General features: G+C 42.9%; 1 protein-coding gene across 3 annotated transcripts; it reads right to left on the reverse strand.

Moving 5' to 3' along the window:
* Window positions 1-46: 46 nt before the first annotated feature.
* Window positions 47-12,733, reverse strand: mgat1b (alpha-1,3-mannosyl-glycoprotein 2-beta-N-acetylglucosaminyltransferase b). Of its 3 annotated transcripts, none has more exons than XM_037093408.1 (3): window positions 12,285-12,733; window positions 6,386-7,669; window positions 47-3,482 (listed from the first exon to the last, which is right to left on the reverse strand). In XM_037093408.1, the coding sequence occupies exons 2-3, from the start codon at window positions 7,253-7,255 to the stop codon at window positions 2,781-2,783; spliced, it is 1,572 nt and encodes a 523-aa protein (XP_036949303.1). In that variant the 5' UTR covers window positions 7,256-7,669; window positions 12,285-12,733; the 3' UTR covers window positions 47-2,780. The 3 variants fall into 3 exon arrangements, with proteins under 3 accessions (XP_036949303.1, XP_036949304.1, XP_036949305.1); XM_037093409.1 differs by lacking the exon at window positions 12,285-12,733 and adding an exon at window positions 11,631-11,742; XM_037093410.1 differs by lacking the exon at window positions 12,285-12,733 and adding an exon at window positions 11,035-11,123.
* Window positions 12,734-13,145: the final 412 nt, after the last annotated feature.

A 13,145-nucleotide genomic window follows, 5' to 3' on the forward strand; every position in this document is an offset into this window, starting at 1 on the left:
ACAACTGAACGGACGCCGTCAATGAAAGAGTGACTCCTTCAGCATGTAGACAAATATCAAAATAGCTGATTTTATTTATACTGTATTAAAGTTATAAACACATCAGGCAGTGGTTGTACACATCACCATACAGACATGGGAATCAACCCTGTGGATATCTCCCAAAGCTAATTACAGTACAGTGATAATTATTTCTTCTTCCTCAGCCTTCTTGTTGCACGTACAAATAAAAACTATCAATCTGTGGTTTTTCAACAAACCGAAGCTGACCAAACCATGGTTTGGATGTCATGTTAATTACAACTGCCCTGTACCGGGGCTTCAGGGTCATCATCGTCAGTAAAATGTCAGACTCAGTGATGTCTGAATCTCATTTGCAGCTTGGAAAACTTGTCAGACCCTCAAGTTCAATCAAAGTTCAGTCGTTTCAAAAACAGCCACGTCGTTGTGATCCCACACCAACCTTTCCTATGATCAGTTGAGACACCAAGTTCACTCACACTAATAAAGCGGCGTGGTGGAAATGCAGACTTTGTAATCCTCTGAAAGCAGAAGAGAGCTGCAGAATGAATATGGTTATGCCCATAGTCATCACATTAACGGAGTTTAAACAGGGCTGCTCTGCAACACTAAATACATTACATTACACCCCCCAACACAACCCCCAACAGGCCTTACAAGAACCAGCTCAAGCAGGGGATCGACCATAAAGGCCTCAGTGCTCTTAAACAAAGTGCTAAAGATATTTAAAACCTTTAACAGTGGAATAGAGGGAGCAGCATCTGACAATGTTCTGAAACATGTGAGCCACCGTCAACACCGACTTCACGCAGTGATTCAGCAGCCACAAACATGGGTTTGTTTCAAACGTATCTCTCAAGCTCTCTGCTTCGGGAGAGTACTCTGCAGGTCTGTCCCTCTGTCTCATTGCTGAAGAGGCCTTCGGTCTATAATATGACCCATCAGGGCTATGACTTCATAATATGACTTCATCCAGCGGATATGGATATGGCCACTGTTTACCACCTAACACACTGTAGCTTTACAGCTTTCTTTGAACACAACTCTGCTTGTAACTAGTCTGAAAGACTTCAACAGTAACAGGACCCAGAGAGTTGAGTCCTTTTCAACAGCTTCTTTCAAAAACTTTCACTAAATGCTGGGGCAGATCTAGAGAAATATTCATGGGGTGGCAAGAGGGTGGCAGACATATATAAAGACTATGTGGATTGAATCCCAAACAATGACATATATTAATATTTGCTTGGAAAACCCTCAAATGTAGAAATTCTAACAAACATAACATTATTGTGGTACACAGGTAAAAGATTTAATAGATTTAGCTAGGCATAAAAAATGCTTTATTCCAAATTATTAGTAATTTCTCCATATAATGTACATTTTTTGTACGTTGAACACTCAATCCAAAATGTGTGCCAACACAGATCCCTTATTTCTATGCGTTGAGTTTTGTTATTCAAAAAATGTATGTAGCATGTCTCCACTCTATGTGTTTTCTCTAAAAGTCAACATTAAGATATGAATGATGGAGTACAACAACACACTAATCGTTGAGGAAAGTTTGAGCTGATGTGTGTTGTTTTTCAGCTGCTGCCTGTCTCAGAACTCACAAATGCCCCTATATGTTCCCAAAATCCAACAGCTTTCTGAAACAAGATTCAAAATGGTCCTTATTTATGTCCTTTATCTTCTTTTTTTAAGGGTTTAAATGGGCTCCTCGGTCGAGACCTATATATAAATACAATATTCATCAATTGTATCACCAAACCATTTATAAACCTAGTAAAGTATTTCTTAGAGGCGGTAGCTGCCACTCATGCCACCCCTGTAGATCCACCCCTGACTGAATGCAAAAAAAATTGACAGCTCAATATATTTCTGCAGTTCTAGAGATGGTCACTTTTCTTGAGTTTGGCCTCCAGTGTATCAACACTGAAACATGCTCTTCCTGTTGACGATTCAAATGATTTTTTGCAACCAAATAATGTTAATCTACAGTTGGCCAGTTATTCACAGTAGTAAAAAGAAAAAAGAAAAAAAAATACACCAAACAAAATGGGCCCAGACAGCAAGGCACATTGCCAATAGCAATTAAAAGCTGAAATTGGAGTTTAAATGTTCATGTCCTACCGGTTTTAACTCTCTGTGAAGTCTGCCTGGCCATTTAACTAGCAGCTCCCGAATAAGCACCCTAGTTTAGAAGCTTCTCTAACAGGCCTCGATCTCCCAGCTTGACTGATTTGCAGCGCAATCTGTGCTGCTTTAATTCCTTCATGAACCACTGAGTCTGCTGATATTCTTTGGTCTGAGAGGGTGCTCCTTTGAGTAATGATGTGTTCTTACAGAAAGCAAAGTGTATCTTTTGCATGAAAGATCCCCTGGGGGGGGGGCGAGTTGGTGCAGAGCCAGACCTTCTGGAGGACTAAACACCTGGCGTCACATCAGACAGGAGGAGAGCTCAGCAGTCGTCCATGTACTGCAGCAGTGATCCACGCACTGTATCTTTCACTGTGACTGGAGCTGAAAGGGAAATGTACTTCATGAACGTAATGTTCCAGAAAGCTTCCTAGCGTTCACCTAATGTACGGTGAAGTATCCTGGCTGTTTAAACACTCCTGGGTATAAACACAATAATCTTGTGGTCAAACTCGGGCAACTAATGTAAGGCAAAAAAATTTACTTCACTTTCTGTGTGAACACACCATGAGGCTCTCTCCCCTCTTCAACACCATTCACATTTCATAGTCTAGATCAGCTGCTCAGCTCCAGCTGGTATCATACCGTGACCAGCCGTCCGGTGGAGCCAAGAACACCCTTCGACCCCGGTGCAGGAAACTGACTACACCCCTGTAACCTGTACGAGGAACACCAGATTTCAAGTCGTCCATCACCCCCAGATTTCGAGCAAAGACTTTAAAACTGTCCCTGCTGGAGTACTGGATCCTGTACGGTCCAGGGCCTCTTAAGCTGCCCCCTTGTTGCAGGTCCTCAATCTTCACCAGTGGGGCACTGTAAACGTCTTTGATAAACTTTTCATCATACTTCTCTTTAAGCAAATAAGACAAATCCTGTTTGGTAAAAGGCACAAATTCAGTGTTTAGCTTAATATAGCGAAGGTACTGGTCAAAGAATTGACCTAAACTGACGCCTTTCCGGCCAAAGGTTATAGTCCGGGATATTTCTGGCCGAATGCAGGAGCGGTCCTTGCGCTGCTCGGGTTGCCGCATCCAGTCATCCCAGAAAGCCGAGGGCCATTTGACCTCCAGTTCGTCCCACATCTCCTTCAGCAGCATCCACCCCAGCCCGGGGAAGAAGTCCGTTCTGTAGAGGAGCTCGGCTTTGGATGGATCCACCAGGGCATCTCTGCCGTTGTCGTTCCAGGCAGAAACACACCACAGGCTGGGGTCAGAGCGCAGGATTGGGTAGAGGGCTCGGAAATACTCAAAGAAGTCTGGCGCCACCTAGAAAAAGGAGAGTCACAGGATTTAAATGGTGCTGCTTCAGAGATACAATCTAAACGGTGCTTACTCATCACTGAAAGGTCTGTTCACAGAGGAGAAAAACATCAGTTCATATATTTAAGGAATAATTCTGCTCATTGCAATATGGGTCTTGTTTATGTAATTGTGGCCATCAGTTCCCTTACTTTTATCAATATGGCAGTTACCATATTAACAGCTGAGAACAGGAACGCAGCAACGTGCACAACAACAATCAATGCAGTGGTCTGCAAGCTGTAGTAACTATTTGAAAAGACAGTTTTAGTGATGTCATCATGTTCCCAGCTATTAACTTGGTGAGTAATGTTATGATTTCTGAATTAAATGGTGGTCAAAATGACATAAAAAACAAACAAAAGAATAGAAACAGAAAAGAGAAAAATCAAAGATACATAATCTCACCTGTCCACTTAGCCTTTATAATCAGCATTAGAATCAAATTGACTGCCAAGTTAGTTCTCACACCTGTAACTCGCTCTTTAAAAACATATTTACCTGAAGGCTTAAACTCCTAGGCACTCATAAGCATAAACTACTAGGTGTTCATGTCAAGTTCTAGTACCTATAAACAGTAATACAGTGCTTGAGTAGATGTACTCTGTAACTCTACACCACTGGATCCTGTGTTACATATAACCCCCTCCATTGTCAGACCCTTTTCAGGGAGTTTGTGGAATTGAAACATCCTTAGTTCCAGCCAGCCAGCGGACTACTTTACTTGTGTGTCATTCCCCATCTCTCACCACCCTAATTTCCAGATCCAGTTAGTCCCTAAATTGTCAGTAATAAAAAAAAAGAGGTAGCCAGTAGAGAACGGTTACATAAGCAAACCCAGATATTCCCCGCTCAATGGAAAAATAATTGCTGATTTTCAGGGCACAGTTTCTCTCTTGAGCTGTTGTTCAAAGTCAAAGTTCATAATTTCCTGACGCTGTGGCCAAATGTTCACTCTGCTGTTTCTTGTCTCTCTCTCCCCCTCGTATCAATTATTGTCGCCGTGATCCAAAACACATGCTGTTATGCATTCTTAAATATGATACACATGCTGCTGTGGCTCTGAAATGGAACCAGTCTGGGTTTTATGAAGCAAACTAAAATGATTACTGCGTAGTGTGCAAAAGCATCCAAATAAGCTGCTGCTACACACTTTGAGTTAACCGTCTTTAGTGATGGATACTTGAGGCAAATGTGGGACCGGCCCTATTTGCTATTCATAACATTTGATCGTAACTACACATTTACCATGGAAAGACAATTCAATCTCAACCGCAGAACTTCCAGTGGGAGCATTATTATGAACTCATGCTGCGTCTCCAGGGCTCGCTCACCGACTGTATTTGGCTAATCACCATGTGCCAGTGTGACAGAGATACACAGTTGTTCACTAAGAAATAGTTCCATCGTGTTCCCCTTAAAAAACAAACTGATGTTTTTACATTTCTGTGCGTGCACTGATCAAGCGGATGAGATACAAGACGTCTGTCACTGAGCTTTGGTGGTGTTGGAGGGAGTAGTTTTGTAAGGTTTGTATGTTGCACAGAGCCAGGCAAATTTTTTTTCCCTATGCTTCATAGATAATTTGAGTCAAGATAATTGAACCATGTCCTGACTCTAGCCTACTCTGAATTTAGCACAGACTTAACTTCTCACTAGCTGCAAGAACAGTGAATTAAGTGCATTTCTTAGAATAATAAAATATAATTTTAAGCCTACGCTATCAGCCATGGTACCACCAGGCTCTCTATTATTCAGAAAACATAATGTTTCCATGAAATGGACAGACTGGAACCTTGTGTCACATGGATGAAATGGATGTGTCCAAACTCAGAATTTTAATATTTACAATGTTAATGAGGTAATAATACAAATATTGTTCCATCAGCGAATAAACAAGCTGTTCTCAGAGGAAAATAAGGTCCCCAGAACAACGTTTTCAAGCTTGAAGGGTGGCAGGGTCCGTCACACATAAACAAAGTAAAACAGTATAAAGTGTGTTGTACTTTAAGGTCAGTCTGTTTATTCGGTCATGGAAACAAAGAGAGTTTGGTAATTTAGTCTGTTTAGGCAGAAAAAAAAAAATCAGCCAATGAGGCTCTTTCTCTGCTCATTAACATTTCATTAGAAAACTACTCCTTTAAAACATTTTCAGGGTCAAATTCAGGTTGATGGTTTAAAATGCTTTGTTAACTGGGTATTCTAGACTGGTGCTTCAGCCACACAAACACATTTTCAGTTTAAATTACGCAGCTTATGCTACATTCACAGCACTGGCACTTCTCAGAGGACTTTTAAAAAGGCAGCTGTGTTTTTGTTTGAAGTCTTAGTTTAAGGTGAAGTCTGGCTGGGCAGATTGGAAAGTATTGTAAACAATAACGCAACACAAAATCTATCTTCTTTATTCACTGCAGCTGGAAGTACTGCTTAGTATGTATGTGTGTAGTGAGTGCTTGGTTGAGCGAGGGTGAGAGGGCAAGTGGCAGAGAAGTGAATGCAAGTGGAGCAGTGCAGAAAGTCTTAAGTAGTTTGTCCATCTGCTAGTAAGCACATCATATAGACTACAGTGAGCAAGTTTATAAATGCTACACCGTCTCAGGACCAAGAAAAGCCCTATCTCTGTTGCAAACACTTGGGGAAGTTTGATTTGGAAAGTAAAAATATCTGTTGCCACTGTACCAGCCTTTGTATCTATAAATTATACTAAAAAGTATAAAGAAATGGCAGAGAGAGTGTAAGTTAAGCATAAGCATCCCTTCTTTTTTTTTTTTTTTAATGATGCCAGTAACAACCATAGAACACACTATACAGATTATCACATAATAATGTCTACTGTGATGCCTGGTGAAGGGACGCCTGACAGCACTCACCTCCAGGTCGTCCTCCACTATGACCACAGTGGACTGGGAGAACGTGTTGAACACTTGGTTGAGGGCCCAGCGGTAATGTCGGGCAATTTTGTAGTAGCCCTGGAACTTCCTGTGCTCTGGCCGAACTCTGATGTCCGCGAGGTCCGGCTGACGCAGGTGTGTCACTTGATCTCCGTATGAGCCAATCACACGCGCCGTCTCGCTGTGGCCACAGTCCTGGCTGACAATAATTGGATACAGCTTTGGAGAAGGGCGGTACTGGATCAGCCTGTCGAGGCTCCGTTTCACCGTCACTCTGTCACAAGCGATGACGAGAATGGGAATGGCGACTTCTGGGCTGTCAACGGAGGACGCCAGTTCATTGGTCTTAAAAACCTCCTCCTTTACTTCAACAGCCTGGTGCTGTCCCAACTTAGTGTCTGAAGCTACTGTGGGAGAAGGACTCTGTGTCTGCTTTAATTCAGTTTGGTCCTTGTCACCAGCATCGTCTTTGAGAGGAAGCGGAGGTTTTGGTGGCTGGTGGACAGCCCCGTCTTTGACTTCTTTTGCATCATCTGCCTCTCTTTTCCCAATGTCTCTCTGCTGAGCCCACTGCGCTCTGTGACTTTCAATCTGCTTTATGAGCTTTTTCTGGGTCTCGAGCTGAACCTCGACCTCCTCTGCCAGCCGGATCACCTCCCCCGCAAGGTTGACCCGGCCTCCTTTCCCCTTGCCCATGCCCCACTCCTCCTTTCCTCCTGGTTCTGCTCCACCGCCTTCCCCGAGCCGGCCGATGGGAGGGCGACCCCACAGATAAAGTAGAAGCAAAGCATTCCAGGCGACAAACAGGAAAGCACCACATAGTATAAGAGAACCTTTCTTGCGAACCATGGCCCAATGACGCTGGATAAGGGACGGGTTAGCGGTAAAAGCTGCAGGTAGGGAACAAGTGGTGGAACCAGGGTGAGAATCCTACAGTCCAAAGTGGCAATATCAGCTGGGCAGGAACTTGACATCCGGTCGCATTCTAGTTTCTTTTTCTTCTTTTTTTTTTTTTAGAATTTGAGGGTCATCCTGTCTTTTGGTCTGCAGGAGGATTGTCAAAATTAATCACATGATCCTACAGTGGAATGCATGCATTCCCTAAAATCCCATGGAGTGGGGGGGCAATGAGCAGGGACAGGACTTGCTGAAGTTCAGCAATCAGAGGCGGCTAAAGAACAGGAGGAAATACAATACGGGACGGGTGGGGTCAGTTTGAGTTGAGGGGATGTAACTCCTTGGATGTTATCTTCAGACATTATCCTGAAAATAGAGCAAGAAAACAGACCATCAGCAGAATTCACGCAGCTCATTTGAACATTAAATAATGGATGAGAAACAAAAGTCTCCCATAGAAATATACTGCACATCTGTATAATTCTGTGCAAATGTAAATTAAACAAAAACAATTACAAAGTGCAATGCATCTGTCAATTGTGACATGAGTTATGCAGTTTTTTTAGAATTATTATTATATATTATTATATTATTATTATTATTATATTTATATAGCTTTATTGATAGGATAGTTTAAGAGATGACAGGAAACAGGACGAGCGAGGGGACATAATGCAACTATGTGTCTAATTCACCGTGCTCCAGATATTCCACTGATGTGAAACCATCACTGCCAGAACTTTTTTTACTGGCTTGGCAAGGAAATTATCCATTTATGTATTAGTAACAAGCATGAGTCTGTTACTTCCACAGAAACTATTGGAAATGAAAGATCTAAAAGATCTAAAAGAAGGAATAATTAAAATGATGCGGGTTTAACTCCCGCTGACCTGTCAAACTGAGCTTTTCAGCATAAAAGCAAACCACAACGACAAATACTAACGCAGCTGTTAGCATTCCAAGACAGCCTCTGCACACATGTTCAATATCAAAGGACGATCTGAAGTTTCGCCGAAGACATATTGATGCCTAAAACAAACTGAATAAACAAACTCTCTTTGTTTCCACGGCTGAATAAACTGAACAAACAAGCTGACCTTAGAGGACAACGCAATTTATACGGTTTTACTTTGTTTATATGTGGCAGACCCTGCCACCTTGCAAGCTTCAAAACAGAGTTTTGGGGACCTTATTTTCCTCTGAGAACAGCTTGTTTATTCACCGAAGGAACAACGTTCATACCATTATCTCATTAATAATGTAGATATTAAAATCATAAGCCCGAATTTCTTCACCAAAACTACATAGTGCCCTTTTGAACGGTCATCATAGCTCTGTTTACAGTGCCGTCAGGTCGAAACAGAATGAACATGGAAAGTTTCCATTGAAGAGACCAAATCCAAAAGCCCATTACTTTATGAGACTTGGCAGTGACATGGTACTTCTGGAGGCTCATGGCCCTGAGCAGACACCTTATCTGAGATGTTCAGGGGGGCTGACAGGACATCCTGCTCACCTACATGTAATGACAGTTTTACTTTGAAAGGCTTGTTGAAAAAAAAAAAAAAACCACATCTAAAAAAGGCAGACAAACTTTCAGGACAGCCTTCCTGCTCTGCACCAAACCGCTTCACTCATCCTTACTGATCACAAGGATCCTTGTCAGAGGGGAATGCCATTTTCAGAACATTCGACAGTTCATATTGTTTGACAGTCACTTTTTTTTTCCCCACTGAGGCCAAAAAAACAGGAGATTACTGCTGTCTTTTCCTGCCTGACAAATACCAGGATGGAAAATGTGACACATCGCCGATAAAAGCAGAAAACAACCGACAGAAAATGTGCTGACACCGATACCATTACTCTTCTAAAGAAAACAATGAGAGCGGTGTTGATACTCCATTAACAAACACGTGGGATATCTGAACCTCTTAGCTCAGCAGTACCCTGAAACCCAGATGACCAAACTAGGTTATTGACAGATGTGGTCAGAAAAAGACCTGGTGACTATACTGTTGGACTTTGGAGTTAAAACAAGCACAAGCAGTCACAGCATTTAGACACTGTTACAATATTCTACATCCTTTCATTCAGCTCTCATACAGTTATTCCTAGATACACACAGTCCTGCTCGGTGGCCCAGTGGTCAGAGTGTAAAGCACATGTTCACACACTGGACGGCGAGATCAGCTTCTCCCAATCCTGACTGTTCAGCAGTTCAATGCACTTGAGTGTTTGATTTCCCCCTGCAGCGCGTTCACTCGGCGTGTCACTATAAAATTCTTTATCAACGGCAACTTCTCAACCTCCGCTGTGCTGATCTGTGTCAGAGTGACAAATGGGTCATTCCATGTCAGTTCACAGAGGGACTCCCAGCTCATGGAATGGGTTTTTCATGGTGAAACTTTTATTAAATTTGTGGGACTGTGCAAAAAAAAATCATTTACTCCAAGCACTTTTTAAGTAATGCATTTTTTTTAAGTTCGGCCCTCTGAGCTATTTAAGAAATTCCATCTGTGTATTCTGAACCATGGCAATTACTTATTTTTCAATGGATTGGGTGGAAATTTGTCCTGAGCATCCAAGAGACCCTGAGGAAACTTTCGCTCAACATTCGCTCATTTAAAGAGTTTAACTAGGTAAAAAGAAAGTGAAAACTAGACAAGATCTGAATTTTAGAAAAATGATTTCCTGTTAATAATTAGCATACTCTAACCATTCAGCAACAGCTATTCAAATGAATACATGTTGTACATGAACCTCAAGACAAATTCTAACTTGGTCTGGTGAGGTTCAGAATACACATAGAAAGAATCACAGAAATGCTGAAATTTAGCTCAGAGGCCAAAACTTTCAAAATGTATAAATTGTGGCATGAAAACTGACTGACTGATTGGTGGCGCAAAGCAAAACAATCAATAGAGAAACCCCATTTAAAAGGTAAATAGCTGTGTTGGGGAAGAGAAGGCACCTTCCTCAGAGACAACTCAAACGATGAGATGTCTCCAAATTTGGGCTACCAGAAAAACCTTATTGTAATTTGGCCAAACTGACCCTTAAAGTTAAACCTTTACATAGTAAAGACTATCATCATTGTGTTGAAATGCTCACACGGTGATTACCAATTAAATAAAAATCACTACCAACTGTCAACAGTGACTCCGGCGCTCGGTTTTCTTCGTTCAGCTTGTAAACAAGGTTTAAAAAGAAGCCAGCGAGTGGCAGAAAAAGTCACACCGACTCCTCCACGGGAGCTCCCTCGGCTTTAGAAAGGCCTAAACCAATTAGTGCTGATAAGTACAGGCCTGTAATAATCTCGTAAGGGTGGATGTGTGACTAAAAGGAACAAATGCTCCGATAAGCAGTGGCTTTCAGGCTGTGCCTCTCCACTCTGGGATAGAACTAACGCAGCTCTGCAAGCTATTAACATGTCAGCCCGGTTTATCTCAGAATTGCCATCAATTTACGAAGATCCCCCACTCACCAACCCACCAGGACTCCACATTTGACGCATGTTTGAGAATGGCTTGCTGCATGTTTAGAGAGTGACAAATGGAACGGGTGATGGTCAGTGTGAAGGCAAATGTACGGATCGTGGAAAGGATCCAAACGGAGTCTATATCTAAAATTACTACAGCAGATGTCGCGATATTTCAAAAATACATCTAAGTTTACAGGCACAATCGGAGAACCTCAAGTCTTAACAAAAATTCAATGGTCCAAAGACTTACCAGAGCTGCAACCAGCAATTTTACGCCTTAACGGTAAACCGATTAACAAGGGTGTTAATCAATTAACCGACCAATCACTGCTTTTTTAGCTTAAAAAAAAAAAAAAAAAACAAAAAAAAAACATGAATAATTTGTTTCACGATGAAAAAGTTGATAACTTTTCACACTTCGGAAGTTAGAAATGGTAACGAAATGTGTTCTGCTTTCTCCATCTCCACTTTTGCTCTTAAAAAAAATGATATTAGTAATAGTAATTTAATGTCCACTGAACATTAGAGCCTTTATGAGTGTATTGCAAAACTACTGTATCAGACTGAAGAAAGTTTTAACTTGATGTGCTGTTAAACTAGCTGTCTGGTTGTACTTTTACCCATGTATTTCTGAAGGAGTCAGAAGAACTCTCAGTTGATCACAGACACACAGTAATGTTGGGGGTCAATGGATCTGTTAAGTACAGAGTTATAAATAAATAAATAAATAAATAAATAAATAAATAAATAAATAAATAAATAAATGCCAGGCACAGTCTGAGCAGTGATTACTGGACATTGCTCATGACAAGTAAACTCAACAGTAACATGAAGATCTAGGCTTACCTGAGCTCGGAGCAGCCTACAGACCTGCCAGTGCCTCTGTGTCAATGCTGTAGCAAGTCAAGCTTTGCACTCAGCTCACACTGTACCAGCTGAAGGTCTATTCTTCTTCACCCTCCTCCCCACCCCCTCCTCCCTCCCTCCCTCTGTCAGACAACGTGGAGCTGACTGGTAAGGTTAGGGCCATCTGTGGCAGGAACCAACAGGGCTGCCAGACCAGGGCACCATCCAGCTAACGGTCCACAGGACGGACTACACTGTGGTGCGCACGCGACGACTCGAAGCCTCTTCAGTTGCTAACACTCAATATTATTTACCACAAGTCATGTAAAAAAAAGTGTACACTGGAAACAGCGGCTCGGAGGTGTCCGTGTGTCACACTCAGCACTCCACTCACTCTACTTTGGAGCTACTAAGCTAGCTTGACACCAAAAGTGCCGGCCAGCTCCGTTATAACAGACACAAGGCTTGTTCGATCTGCAACCGGGCACATCAACACGTCTGCAGCGAGTAAGCTAATCGGCTGACTTGCTGTTAGCTAGCTGCCCGACGCCAAGCGCAGGCGGTGAAGGGATTGTTCATTCATGAGCCGTCCCGACCGACCGACCGACCGACCGGAGACACGGTCGGAGCAGCAGCTGGAGCCATCTCACTCACCTCTGAACGAGTCGGTGCAGCTCGCGTTCGAGAAAGGAAACGAGGCTCGCACCGAGCAACAGCAGCGGCGGCACCGACCGGCTAGCTTAACGTGGGCTAGTCGAGCCACCGTTGTATCTCGCTCGGTGTCATATTCACTGCACATCTCCGTGTTGGTGCACAGCGGATCTAGGGTTGCCTGCACGTCCACCTTTGATTTCCATTATTTCCCCCCAGCAATGCTCTTGTATCCCACTGCTTGCTGCTCTTAGCGGTGTCCAGTGTCCGCTCCGCCGCAGCTGTCCCCCCCTGCCACTGGCTTCAGTGTCCACAGTGACACTTTGCAGGGATAAGTCCTTTCTCCTCTGTCCCCGTTCAGTTTCTCATACTCCAGCTGAGTCTCCTCAGAGACGGCTCAGAAACGAGACGGTCCGCTGAACAGTCACTTCCTGTATGGCTGTCACGTGGGCCTGGCCGCTGCCCCGCCCCTTTCAGAGCTCCTGAGTCTGGAGAGCAGAGTTTGTGTTTGACTTCTGATTATCCTGTTTTCTCTTTGTATTCATGAACTTTAGATTCGTGCAAACATCCATGCAAGGTCAAACTTCCAGTCCGCCCTCAGCAACCAAGCACCAACAAACAGAACACGGTTTTGAGGTCGGCAAATATTGTGTCTGTAGAGCAGAGTGGTGTAGAGGCTGGAGATCAACTGAAGCTGATGAAACTGCACTTCCAGGCATGTCTTCATCAGAAGTCGTGTGATGTAGCTATGTTGGGTTGCAGTGTGTGACCCTTCCTTCTTTTTTCAGGTTCCTTTGCATAAAACATGGAAATCAGTTAGCGTATATTTGTCTGCCTGTCTCAAAGTCTCTGGGTTTTCTATTA

The sequence above is a fragment of the Acanthopagrus latus genome, chromosome 3, assembly GCF_904848185.1.
Source record: "Acanthopagrus latus isolate v.2019 chromosome 3, fAcaLat1.1, whole genome shotgun sequence".
Lineage (NCBI taxonomy): Eukaryota > Metazoa > Chordata > Actinopteri > Spariformes > Sparidae > Acanthopagrus > Acanthopagrus latus.